General features: G+C 36.7%; 1 protein-coding gene across 1 annotated transcript in view; it reads right to left on the bottom strand.

Moving 5' to 3' along the window:
* TTN (titin) overlaps positions 1–12,335 on the bottom strand; it is a 238,110-nt gene that overhangs the window by 222,988 nt on the left and 2,787 nt on the right. Inside the window, exons 3-11 of the mRNA XM_039702997.1 lie at positions 8,385–8,588; positions 7,579–7,866; positions 6,748–6,836; positions 6,409–6,650; positions 4,419–4,704; positions 4,024–4,176; positions 3,428–3,547; positions 2,293–2,430; positions 1,403–1,540 (exon numbers count right to left, since the gene is read on the bottom strand). Of these exons, the coding sequence (XP_039558931.1) occupies positions 1,403–1,540; positions 2,293–2,430; positions 3,428–3,547; positions 4,024–4,176; positions 4,419–4,704; positions 6,409–6,650; positions 6,748–6,836; positions 7,579–7,866; positions 8,385–8,588 (1,658 nt within the window). The remainder of the gene's footprint in view (positions 1–1,402; positions 1,541–2,292; positions 2,431–3,427; positions 3,548–4,023; positions 4,177–4,418; positions 4,705–6,408; positions 6,651–6,747; positions 6,837–7,578; positions 7,867–8,384; positions 8,589–12,335) is intronic.

Here is a 12,335-nt window from a genome sequence, read left to right as displayed (position 1 = left end):
AATTTCATACTGATTTTAGAACCATTACCAGCTTAAACTAAAATTACTTAGATGAGGCCAAAATGTGATCCTTTACAGAGATTTTGTTTTCTTATTAAAGCAGTGTTTAGATAACAGGAACCTCTTTTTCAGTACTACTGTCGGTTTCCAAATAATTTTGTTATAGTGGCTTGAATTTGGCCCTAAATTTACATCATATAACAAGGGACTGAACTCACCCAGCAGTCTGACTTCTCTGAGTGAGTTTTATACACTTGGCTCATTTACTTATATTTTATAGGAGTATTTTATGAATGTACTACACTGTAGGTAGATTTTAAATAACAGCTGTTGTTAACGATGCTATTTTTCCACATGTAAGAGTTTCTGACTGTATTGTAGATCTTTCCTACTGTGTGAATCCTACTGGAACAAAGCAGTACCAAAAAGTGTCTGATGGTCATAAGTAACAGACTGGACAGACCTGAATGGATGTTAATGTTAGTTTTGTACAAAGAACAATTCATACCTCAGTAAAGAGAACTTGTTTCATCTGACAACCATGAAGTTACAAGGAATCATCAAGTAGAAAAAAAAGATTGCAGAGTCAGAAATTTGAATAAATAAATGTTGTTTAAAAGCCAGTGATAGAGAGGAGACTGTCACTGAGAAATTTCCTAGCAGGGTGGAATATAAACCTCTTCAGCACTAGAAACTTCATCTTACTGACTCTTTTACTTGAAAATCCATTCCACTGAATGGGTATGTTTTCAGGAATTAATTTGACAACATTCTATTGTACCAAAGTAGATCTTAAAATTTAAGGTTTTCAGATAAACCAAATTGTAACAGTGGATTGGCTGTAATTTCTTCCCCAGTTCTGGACACTGTGACTGGTGCTTTGGTTTTAGCAGTGGCAACTGTTTTTGGAACTACAGTAGTTTTCTCAGCTTCCTTTTTAATCTAGTTTTTATAGCAGAAACAAAAGTTTCAGTTACATTCAGTCTTGAAAGATATTTGAACAATGAGAGAACATTTTAAAATGGTAGCAGGGAAGGAGATTGAAGGGTTAGATCCTTGTGCACTGCACACATCTCTGTGTTATGTGTATAGTGATAAGTATTGTTATACCCTGGCACCTATTTAAATAAAAGTAATGATTAAAAAAAAAAAGTTAAAGTGCATCTCAGGAGTCAGTCAGTCCACTCCAAACATCAGTCAAAAGATAATTATGAGCAATGAAAACAAGAGAGGAAGATCAAGATGAAATAATTTAGTCTAATTAGCAGTAGATCTAAAAGTTTGTAAGTGGAATAATCTTAGAAAAAATGAGCTGGAAATGTATAGTTAGTATTTTTTGAGGAAAACAGGGGTTTTGCAAAGAAGGATAAAACCCAAATGTGGCTAAAACAGTGCTATTCACCTTTTCACGTGTTATGCTCACTTGTTCTTGTTTGGTGGCAACTCTTTCTTTACTTTTCGATATTATGACCGGTGCTTTAGGTTTATCGGTAGTAATTACTACTTTAGGTACTGAAGGTTTCATTTCTTCCCTTCTTATCTATTTTTTATGGTAAAGAAAAATAATAGTAATTGATTATGCCCGTTGTCATGATTACACAACTCACAACCTTTTTGGAAAGCAGGATAATGTTTCTAGACGTATATCAAGAGGAAAGAAACATGACTTCAGAATTGGAGCAATACCTTTGTACTCAAGTTACAGCCCATCTTATATGCTGAGACAAGTTCGTGCAAGGTTATTAATATATTACACTGATTTTTATTTGAATGAGAGAAGAAACTTTGTACTTCCTATTTTCCTAATATATCATTATGTTTTGTAGAAACTGTTTGCATAGAAATTAGTATTATTGACTTAATAGCTAAGCCCATCAGTTGCGTGATTCCACAATATGGTCTAACAGATGTATTCAATCCTCACACAAATATGAACTTCATTAAATCAAGCTCCACACTACATATCATACTGTGAAAAATAACCTTAAAAATTTATATTCAGAACTCTACTTTCAGAGATAAATTTGTCATTAAGCATCAGATGAAATTCTGTGTACTGTGGCAATAAAAGCCCTAATGCTCGAAGGATCTGTAAGAAGGGCAGCTCACTCCTCTGCAGACAGAACTGCTATGAGGTCAGTAGCACTGAACCTGCAGAGATGTGGCCTGGAATACCTGGTTTCACAAAGTTTTTGTGTAGTAATCTCTTCGTAAAGAAGGACAGGAAAGTTATTTAACAGTTTTTATAAACCAGAGTATCTCAATGAAGTAAAGATTGTAACATTTATTTACCTGTTCATGAGCAACGTGCACTTGTTCATGTCTGGTAGATATTTCTTCTCTAGCTCTTGTTATTCTTTCTTGTTCTTTGGCTTTGTCTGTGGCAATTATTACTGTCGGTACTGGAGTTTTCTCTGGTTCTTTTCTCACCTGGACATTTACAGATAAGGAACATTTTATTTTTATTTTAATATATAAGGTATGTGATTTTATATTTGGAAAAGAGCATAGAAAGTGAGCAAAGATGTCACATTCTGTATTTTGAAATCATCTAGTCTGGAAACAACAATAAAAACATAAACAGACTTTGTACAAAACATTTAACATAACAATAATAAAACATTGCACAAATGCTTGGTTTGCTGCTGAAAGCAGTACTAAAGAAATTGGCTCAGAGAAAAACTGTCCTGCATAAAAATCACTTGCAAGATATTAAAAATAAGTTTTATGAAACTTTCATTGGACAAGACTTCAAATGCTAAGTTCAGATTAATGCCCAGGTGGATTTCTGTTTCTCAGTGCTTTAAAGAGAGGTTACACTTTCTTCCTCAAACATTTCTACTATAATGCAAATGTAACATTGGCTATAAAAGCTCATCTTCCATTAAATCACATTTTTCTGATAAAACACATGTTAAAATAATCTGAATTCAAATCACTCATTTGTATTTTCAAAATTTATTTCAATGCAGAATGAGTTTTTCCTCCATTTTTTCTGACCCCCAGTGCTGCCAACAGACAAAGCAGGCTACAAATGGCAACCTTAGAGACAATATCAGAACACAGACACACCCGGCCCCCAACTAAATTTAAGAGCTTGTTTCTACATCTCAATTCTTTAAATGATCAAGAATGCTATCTAGTAAATTACTATATAATATATGAGAAAAGAGAGGTTATTGCAACTTTATCGATCACATTCTTAGGTACAAATAAAAATGGAAGTGAAATAAAAAGTGAAAGAGAGTAATCATAGAGAAGAGACAGAAAAGAGATCACACTGTAAAGTGGAAGAGTGAACATATATAAAAGGGACAAATAATAACAGTATCTCATTTTTCTTCTTCATAGGCTTGTCTTTTGTATGAGATATCAGATTTTTGAACAAGGTAGGGCATAAAAAATCTCAGGTACAATCTGTATTCACCTTTTCAGGAGAGATGTGTCTTTGTTCTTGTGAAGTTACAATTCCTTCTCTAGTTCTCGATATCACTGTTTGTTTTGTGGCTTTTTCACTGGTAACTACTACCATTGCCTCCTTTTTCATCTGATTTTTGTAGCAACAAACAAAAAAACCAAAGCCTTAGAATTCATTTTTAAAATTTGATCACCAAAATAAGAGAAGAAAGAAAAGTAAGAGAGGAATTCAAGTAAAGGAAGAATAGTAAGGGAGAAATATGTTATTTCTAGTGGGAAAATTATAAACAAGATATTAGAGAAAAAAAATTCATCATTCTAAGAATAATGTTAGAGAATAAAGGAGAAGAGAGAGTAGAGGATCACTTTCAGAGAAAGCATCCTTAAACTTAAAAAGAGTAATTAGTTCAATCCTGTTATGATGGAATGCAGTGGTGTAAGTGAACCTGAGCATTCCTTTACAGTCTGGGTGTTCTAGATGAGTATGCATGCTTTTGCAGTGCACTGGGTAATATCTTGTTATTTCCTCACAGTGAATCATGCCTTGTTTGTGTGTTGGATGAAGGGATAAAGGGAAATCATAGAATGTCTGTGCTCTATTTCTACCTGCTCATGAACAGGCTGAACGTGGACTGCAGTCATTGCTGTCCTTTTAGTAGTTTGCTCTGCAACACTTGGAGCTGGTTCTCTCACCATGGCTTGATCCACAGCAGCAACAACTGTAGCAATAGCTGCTGTTTTTTCACTGTCCTTTCTCACCTATATTAGTCACATCAAAAGACATTTTTTCATATTTTGCATACATTCAGAAAAGCACAAAACAAGTACAGAGACAGAATGTTGCAAAGAAGCATTTCCACATCTGCAGCAGAACTCTCTCAACAGCAGATGCACACAAGGTTTTACACATAGCCTCTCAGATTCCATTTAGCAGATCTATCCAGCAGTGGTGAGACCCCACACAAACCAGACCCAATATTTTTTCCAGAAACAGACTTTACCTCTCTAGCACCAGTGGCCACCTCGCCAGCAGCAGTGCCAGTAACAGTAACTTGTTCTTGGACCCCGTATCTCCCTTCCCATCGTTCTTCAGTGACTTGGGTAGTGCTTGTAGATACTCTTGTTTCCTTCATCTGGGCTTCCATGGTTCCAGCATATCCTTCCTGCTTCCAAGGAGGAAGGACATCAGCCCCAGCTGTTGTCACTACGTGTGGTTTACGGATTGGAGATGGAGATTTCACTGGTCTAATAGGTGAGGTGGAGATTCTCCCAGCAGGAGAAACTGACCTATTTTTAAAAAAAGGAGTAACAATATCATTATTCTACTGCCACAGAGTGATAATTGTATAAACAACTTCAGCCTGAACTTGAACTCACTGCCCATACAGGGTATCTCCAGTAACATGTAGTTTCATTTTTAAGAAAGGTTTTTGAGAGGCTCTACTTGTAAATTGCACTAACTTGTTTTTTTAACATTCTGCTTAACTGTTGTCATTCTCATAACTTTAACATGTCTTTCTAGTAGCTTAGTTTCCAAAAAGGAACAGGAACAAGTGGCAAAAGAAATTTCAGTCAGCCAAATATGTTTGAAGTATAAAAATGATTTTGCATTTGCTCTACCCTAATTCTTCTAATAGGAATAATACAAAAGGCTCACAAGCTTCACCATACATTCATGGTCCAGTCTCTGTTGAGAGACAAAATCATAATTGTGACCAGTCTTGAGAAAAATGTCATGTGGCAACCACCTAGCAAAACAACTGGTTGTACTTCTGTATGACATCTTATTTTCATGTGTCACCCATATATGTACCCATACTCCAGGCAAATTTCTTTTCAGTACCTAATATTTTTCCCTGCACTTACATTTACAGATCTCAGACACAATAATTTATATCCACTTGGAAAGTGCTAGTTTCTAAACTCTGATGTTCCAAAAATTCAGTCCTAATCCTAGCAGACAGTTTTAAAGCATTTTCCAAAATTCTTAAACAGGCTTCTAACTTAGAATTTCTTTGAGTGGAACTTTTTGTGCTGCATTTCCCAGAGAATGTTAACAAGTAGCAGCAGTAGGGGGCAGCAGCATCATGTTAATTTTTAGATTTAGTTTTTTATAACGTATTGTATGTCTAAAAGGGATCTGACTAGCATGGGAGGGCAAATTTCTACTTCTATATGTACTCTAGATGTCGCTATTGAATTCCTTTCTCATTTATGCAGTTTTTAGTTACTGCTAGTTGCTATTGATCCATTTATTTTGGTCCTTGCAAGTTATTATCAGTGGGGTAAAATTTACCAGCACACCCAACTCTGGCTACTTAAATAGGGCTCTGCTGAGCATTCAGCTTGGGGACGTTCCTTCCATGATGCTGGTGCTTCAGGATACTGAAACTGCAGGACTTTCAAAACGTTCTTTGCTTTACCTGCCCCTCAGCACAGACATCATTGTGTCTTCCAGACCACGAGCCTTGCTCTTCAAATCACTCACTTTCCCTCTCTAGACCTTCTACATAGTAGAGACAAACTTAATTTTTCCATAACCACATTTAGCTTGCCTACTTTCAAAATATTATTTCTGTAGTTGTTACCAGCACATACAAGGAACAAGAGCTCAATTTTTTTTCACATATCCTTTCATTCTGTTTGCCACTCATCAGTATCATTGCTCTTTTCTCTGTTCATCTAAAGTAATCAAGAGCTCTGGGTTTTTTTCTGTTTCATCATGAAATGGAGCTGTGAGTGCTACTTTGGCTCTATGTAGAGCAATCAAATGGGATTTTATACAACAGGGATAGAAATCTACACAGGCAACCCACGCTTCTATAGCAGTGGCAAATGCTATAGCATGTTACAGCTCACCATAGAATAAACCCAGTCATTAATAAGTAGGTGCATTCTTTCATTTCATACTGTGCTCTCATTCTACAGCATTACTTCTATATGTAAAAGTGATTCCAAAAGCAAGATTTCCCAAAAGAATAGTAATTTTACCTTACTGGTGAAGGTGTTGGTGCTCTGACATGTCTTACAGGTGATGGTGATTGTCTTACAGGCGATGGTGATTGCTGTCGTGCCATTTGTGCTTTTGCAGCAGTTGTCGGGGTTGGTGATTTGGATGTAGGTCTAGGAGGCATTCGTGGAGGTGCCTTGTGTGGGAGCTGTTGGGTGGTTGCACCTTCTATAATCATTTCAACACTTGTAAGTGATCTGGCATCAAAGTGGGCTTCAGTCTTCTACAATAAAAAACAAGAAAAGGAAAACTAGGGTGAGGGACTGTAGAAGTAATCCTCCACATCTTAGCCATACCTGCTTTGTTTTTTAAAATTATACCTTTTCAATTCTGGCTTGTCTTGTTTGTGAAATCTGAGCAGTCGAAACAATTGTCTTTGTCTTTTTAGCAGGAACAGCTTCTTCCTCGCCTTTTGAAAGAAAACGTGGTCAGAAGAATTGCATATGGCAACAATCAATAAACAGAGAAATAAATGAATGGTCAACTCCAATTATATAGAAATTTACATATACAACAGAAAAATAATTAAACAACCATCTGGTTTGCCTTCAATATCTACAGACAGATAATTGGGAAAAGAGTGGAAACAATGTTACTGCATTAACAAGTCATTAGAAAAACCTCAAACAAAGCAAAACAAAATACAATCATTGTAGATTCTTCATATCAGTCCTGGATCTAAAATGATTACAGAGAATCTAAGCCTGACTGAGGTGAAATCCAAGCAAGGCTGCTCTGGGTAGCATGTTTCTCTGCCACAATTCTCTAAGAACTGTCTTCATCCTTACCAGCCTCCTTCACAAGACTAGTTACCGCTATGCAGTCTAATTTATCTATTCTATCAAAGCAAACTTGCAAATAAAACTTTGACAGATATACAGACCAAAATGAGAACAACTCAAGGTATCCCACACTTTTTCCATCAACAACATCCTCTGCTTAAAGAAGACCCATTCTGGAGAAAAGGTCCTTTTAAATCTCAGACAAAAATCTTTGGCAAATTTCAAAAACATTGTTTTTACAGCAAGTTAATAATTCTTGAGAAAGAACTTATCAATTAACTTGTTGATATAACTGCAATGAAGTGGTGCATATTTCACCACTACCATTAATGTTCTGATTTCCATGGCCTGCAGCTTCAGCTCTGTTACCTTGAATTAGCAATTCAGCTGTTGAAGTAGCACGTCCCACGCTATTTGTGGCATTTACGGAATAGGTGCCGGAGTCTTCAGGATATGCTTCTGCAATTATTAAGCTGTAAAGGTCTCCTTCTTGTAAAATTTTAAAATCGGGGGAACTTTTAATTTCTACTCCATCCCGATAGAACTTCACCACAGGTGTAGGGATTCCAGTCACTCTCACGTCAAGTCGAACTTGACTTCCCTGTCTTGCAGTCATGCTCTGTAGTCGTTGTGAGAAGTTTGGTGGTGCTGTTGCAGCTGCATTGTTATTGAAGAAGTAAATAGAAAAACAATAGTGTCTGTTAAAAAAAATGGCAAGTACTAGATATTTTCATTACTAGAATTGTGTGAGGTCTATTTCTTATTCAGATGCTACTGACAGATGATAGTACCTTCTGAAACATTAGAAATAATATTTTTGATTACACCTATGATTGCAAATGTTTCTAGAATTACAGATACATTGCTTGCAACCATAGGCATTAAGCAGTCTTTTGGTATGGCACTTTATGTGACTTATTCTGTTAAATATCATTGATACCATTAGATATCATTAATGGCTCCATCCTGCAGAACTTCATCCTTTCTCTTACGGGCAATTTCAATGTAGCCAGCATGAGAGACCATAAGGAGCTGCATGTATAAGGGCTGAGCCAGAAGCTTGTGCTATGTTTTGCTGATCATGTACTTGAAATCTGAACTATTTCATTATGTGTTACTCTTCCATCAGACTGCTAGCAGGCAGAGAGAGGTGTTTTTCTCTAGCTGCCATGTACCTGTGACAAGCAGCTCAGCAGTACTAGTCGCTTGCCCAGATCCATTGGTGGCTTGCACAGTGTATCTCCCGCTGTTGGCTTCCGTCACGGTGGGGATCACCAGTTTAGCGCGGCCATCACTAAACGAGATCTGCACACCGGGCAGAGTTGCAGCAGAGAGAACCTGGCCATCCCGAAACCAGTTCACCTCAGGAACTGGGAAACCTACAGAAAAAGGAAGAGAAATGGAGATCAAGACATTATGAAACGCCAGACATAAAAAATTACCGTGTATACACAGTTGTGGTGGAGCAGAACGCCATAGGCACAGATATATGTCCAGTGGCACAGTGGCAAAGGAATTTGGTTTTAGAAAGTTCTTTAAAATGCACAGAGCAATAGGGGAGCTGTACTGGCTCCTGCGTTTAGTAAATCACTTGAATAATGAGAAAAATGTAGTGTTTAGCAATCTTACTAAAAAATAGAAGTTCATCAAATTCACGAGGAGGATGAAATAATTAATGAGAAGTATTTTTGAAATGTATTTGCTAGTATCTCAGTAGGACTGATTATGGCTAGTATATTTATCCAGTCTAGTAGTCTGGAGATAATGTAAAGATCAGTACTTCCAACCAAATGAAGCATATGTACTAACACTACTATGGCTTTAGAAAATGAAGTGACAGAAAAAGTGACTCTGTAGACATTAAAATCAAATGCTAGCAATGTTTTGAGGGTTTTAACTTCTTTTTCTGGATTTTTTTGAGCTCAATCAACAGCAGTCATCTGGAATCAACTGTTGTTCAAATATATTATTCTTTTCTGTCAGGGTCATGAGCAAGTCTTTGGGTGAGAAAAAATTCAATTTAACAACAGTTGATTTTTGGTTTTAAATGGTAATTTTTAGATTGCCTGTGGAAATTCTCCTCTCAGTGGTCTTCTCGGCCAAATTTATTGAGCAACTTAAATCCATTCGATGAACAAGTAAAATTCTTATATGAACCACATAAGGAGAACAGGTAATTTAAGGAGATGGTTCCAACTTAAAGTCTTTTTTGTAGCTCTAGAACATCATTATATCAAAATTAAAATTCTCCCAAATTCACTTCATGTATATCTCCACTCAACCCAAATCAGCAGTTGCACTGCATGGGGGCTAAGCAATGAGATCTGAGACTGCATTTCCAGATGAATTAATTTTATCCTTTCTAATGTCTGTGGTTTGGAAAATCCCAGGGGCACAGGATTCTGCTTCCTTTCTAGAATATCCTTCCTATAAATTGAATAAATTATTAGGGAATTTGATGTGCAAGAAAAATGACTGTGTGAGACTAAACTGAAAGAGAAGCTGATACGTAGATTGAGGCTTTCACTGGTTCACTGCAGTACCATCAGACTTGGTTAGGAAAGTTTAAAATCTTATTCACAGTAAAGCACTGATATTTAGAGAAATGTAAAACAGGAGATACACACACAGAGAAAGCAAATGTGGACAGTGTTAGGGAGGATTAGAAATCAAAAGGGTAAGAGTAGATTTAAGCATTGTTAATTTCACAGATGGAAGTGATCAAACAGTCCTGATGGGATAGTATAATTCAATTTTGTGCTATTGGTGTAGGGCAACTTGGGCATTATCATCATAAACAGAGTATGCAGCAGACCCCAGTGGTTTCATTCAGAACTATGTGTCTTCAGTATTTGTGAAAATTAATTTAAATTTTTTTTAAGCTAGGCAGCCTCCCAAATCATGTCTTCAGTAGTGAATTTCTTGCAACATTGTCAAAAGTTCTATTTTCTTGCAGATGATTAGCAAAAATGGAGGTTTCTGTGGCAGGTTGAAAAAGGCCTGCACTTTTAAAATTGAGTCTATTTTGATGTCTTATACTGCTATGTACAAGGGATCCAAAGCTAGAAGCCATTTTAGAAATCTGAGCCCAAGTTTATATTTAAAACTCAACTCCACAAATTTACTAGCACTCTGCTAGTCCCAGGTCACAGAGCTAGGTAATATCTAACTCAGATTACACCTATATGTGCTTGATCTATATGGAGTAGGGTTTTACTTCTACATGTCCCAAATACTATGATTTGGCTGTTAATGATTAGGACAATCAAATTTCACTTTTAAACTGTCCTTCAGGTTTTTTGAACTTTAATACCAAAAAGAAGTAAATTGACCTGTAGTGCCCCAAATTCACCACTTAAGTAATTTGATTCAGTAAGATTCTCCTGACAACAATGTGAGAGGGACTGCCAACTTGTGTATGATCTGTGTGCTGCTTTCAAAAATAAGCTCTATGTAAAGGCTGTCTTGCGCTGAGTAATACCTGAAAATACCAGCTCAAGAAAGGTAAGCAGTGCGCAGGTTAATTCTTTATGACAAAATTCAAACTTGGTCAGTACTGTGGAGACATGAGCTTGGCACTGTTCTAAGGCCAGCAACAGTTCTGACTTTCTTGTCTCATGACTCAGTCACTGGTGACCCAGTAGGACTCCTCCTGTGACAGTGTCCTGGCTGCTCTGGCATTTGCTGCTTTTAATAACAGGGTTTGTGTGTTCTGTGCTTTCTGTTACATGCTGGGTATATTCATCTGATATCATCCCTTTGTAATATGACACTTAATTCACATTCTAATACAGCAGCACAGTTCATTTGTTCTAGTTTACACACGGCAAAATTACATCTCAGGTGGTTGCTAAGCTCTTCTTGATACTCTTAGATTAACTGAGCTCTTCACATTTGAACTGTAGCTCTGTATTAATACTTGACTTGTATATAATAGAACAGTGTTATTAGAGAAAAAAATCTGATTTTTAAACGCACAATAATTCGTTGCAGATAGAAAGAGTAGACATTAAAGCAGGATAAAGCTGTGAGGTCCTTTATTTATGCAATTAGGTACAGTAAAAGCCTTTCCTGTTTTTTATGCTCTTGAAAACGAAATGCCAAGCCACTGTCAGATCTTTCAAACCAGGAGGATGTTTTTAGGGCAGGAAGGATATACCAGAATCTTACAACGTGAAAAAAACCTAACAAGAGGCTGACTCACAAGATATTTGAAACTAACATACAAATATGGCATATGCTATTAGAAATACTGCTGTATCTTCACTTAGTAAGAAATAAAGTTCCCCTCCTAGTACTCAATAATATCACACAGATGAAATTAGCCAAAATCACATTGAATAATAATACTAGCCTCCTAACTTTTTCTGTTTATATTTTTAGGTATTCGTAATAATAATAATAATAATGAGTATTGTAAAAACAGAAAAAAACCCAGAAAATTTACAGTGCAGAGGCAAGAAGAGAAAATCAGGGCAACTAACTGGAGAATAGAACATGGCATGAAAAAATGTCACAGATGGAGACTGCAGGACATGTTCAAACACCTTGTGTGAGCCAATGTCATGCAAAGGGACTAAAGTATGAAATACATGGACCATAGATGTCAGAGATCTTTATAGTTACACAGATCATGTGTTTGCACCTGTCCCAGAGCATCTGAGCAGTGCTTTATGGTATGTGGATCATCACATTGCTAATGCCTGTAAGACAATATAATTCCCCCAGCAGGAACACATGTCATTTCTCCTTAGTCACTGGCGAGGTCAGAGACACTCTTAGAACAGGGTGTTGGGTCTCTGGTAATGCTATCTCAGGGGTTTGCTTGGTGTTTTGCACAGGATAGGTTATTTGAATAGTATGTAGCCTGGAGAAATCAAGTATCCTTTAAATTGCGTGGTATCTTAAAATTGCACAGGCAATTTATATTAATCCAGCCTTGTGCTAACATCATGATCACCTTACACATCTATTTTTTAGCATACTAGGGTTTTCTGCCCTCTTCAGTGGCCAGTTGGGCCTAGATTTTGTGCTTTTAATCCCCATCCTAGAACTCTGGAATGAAGTAAATTTAAGGGCACAGGAAGCAGAAATACAGCTTAGATAGAGTAAAGCTTAACAAAAGG

The sequence above is a fragment of the Passer montanus genome, unplaced genomic scaffold (genome assembly GCF_014805655.1).
Source record: "Passer montanus isolate IOZ18808 unplaced genomic scaffold, ASM1480565v1 scaffold1, whole genome shotgun sequence".
Lineage (NCBI taxonomy): Eukaryota > Metazoa > Chordata > Aves > Passeriformes > Passeridae > Passer > Passer montanus.
This window is presented reverse-complemented; position numbering and strand designations above follow the sequence as displayed.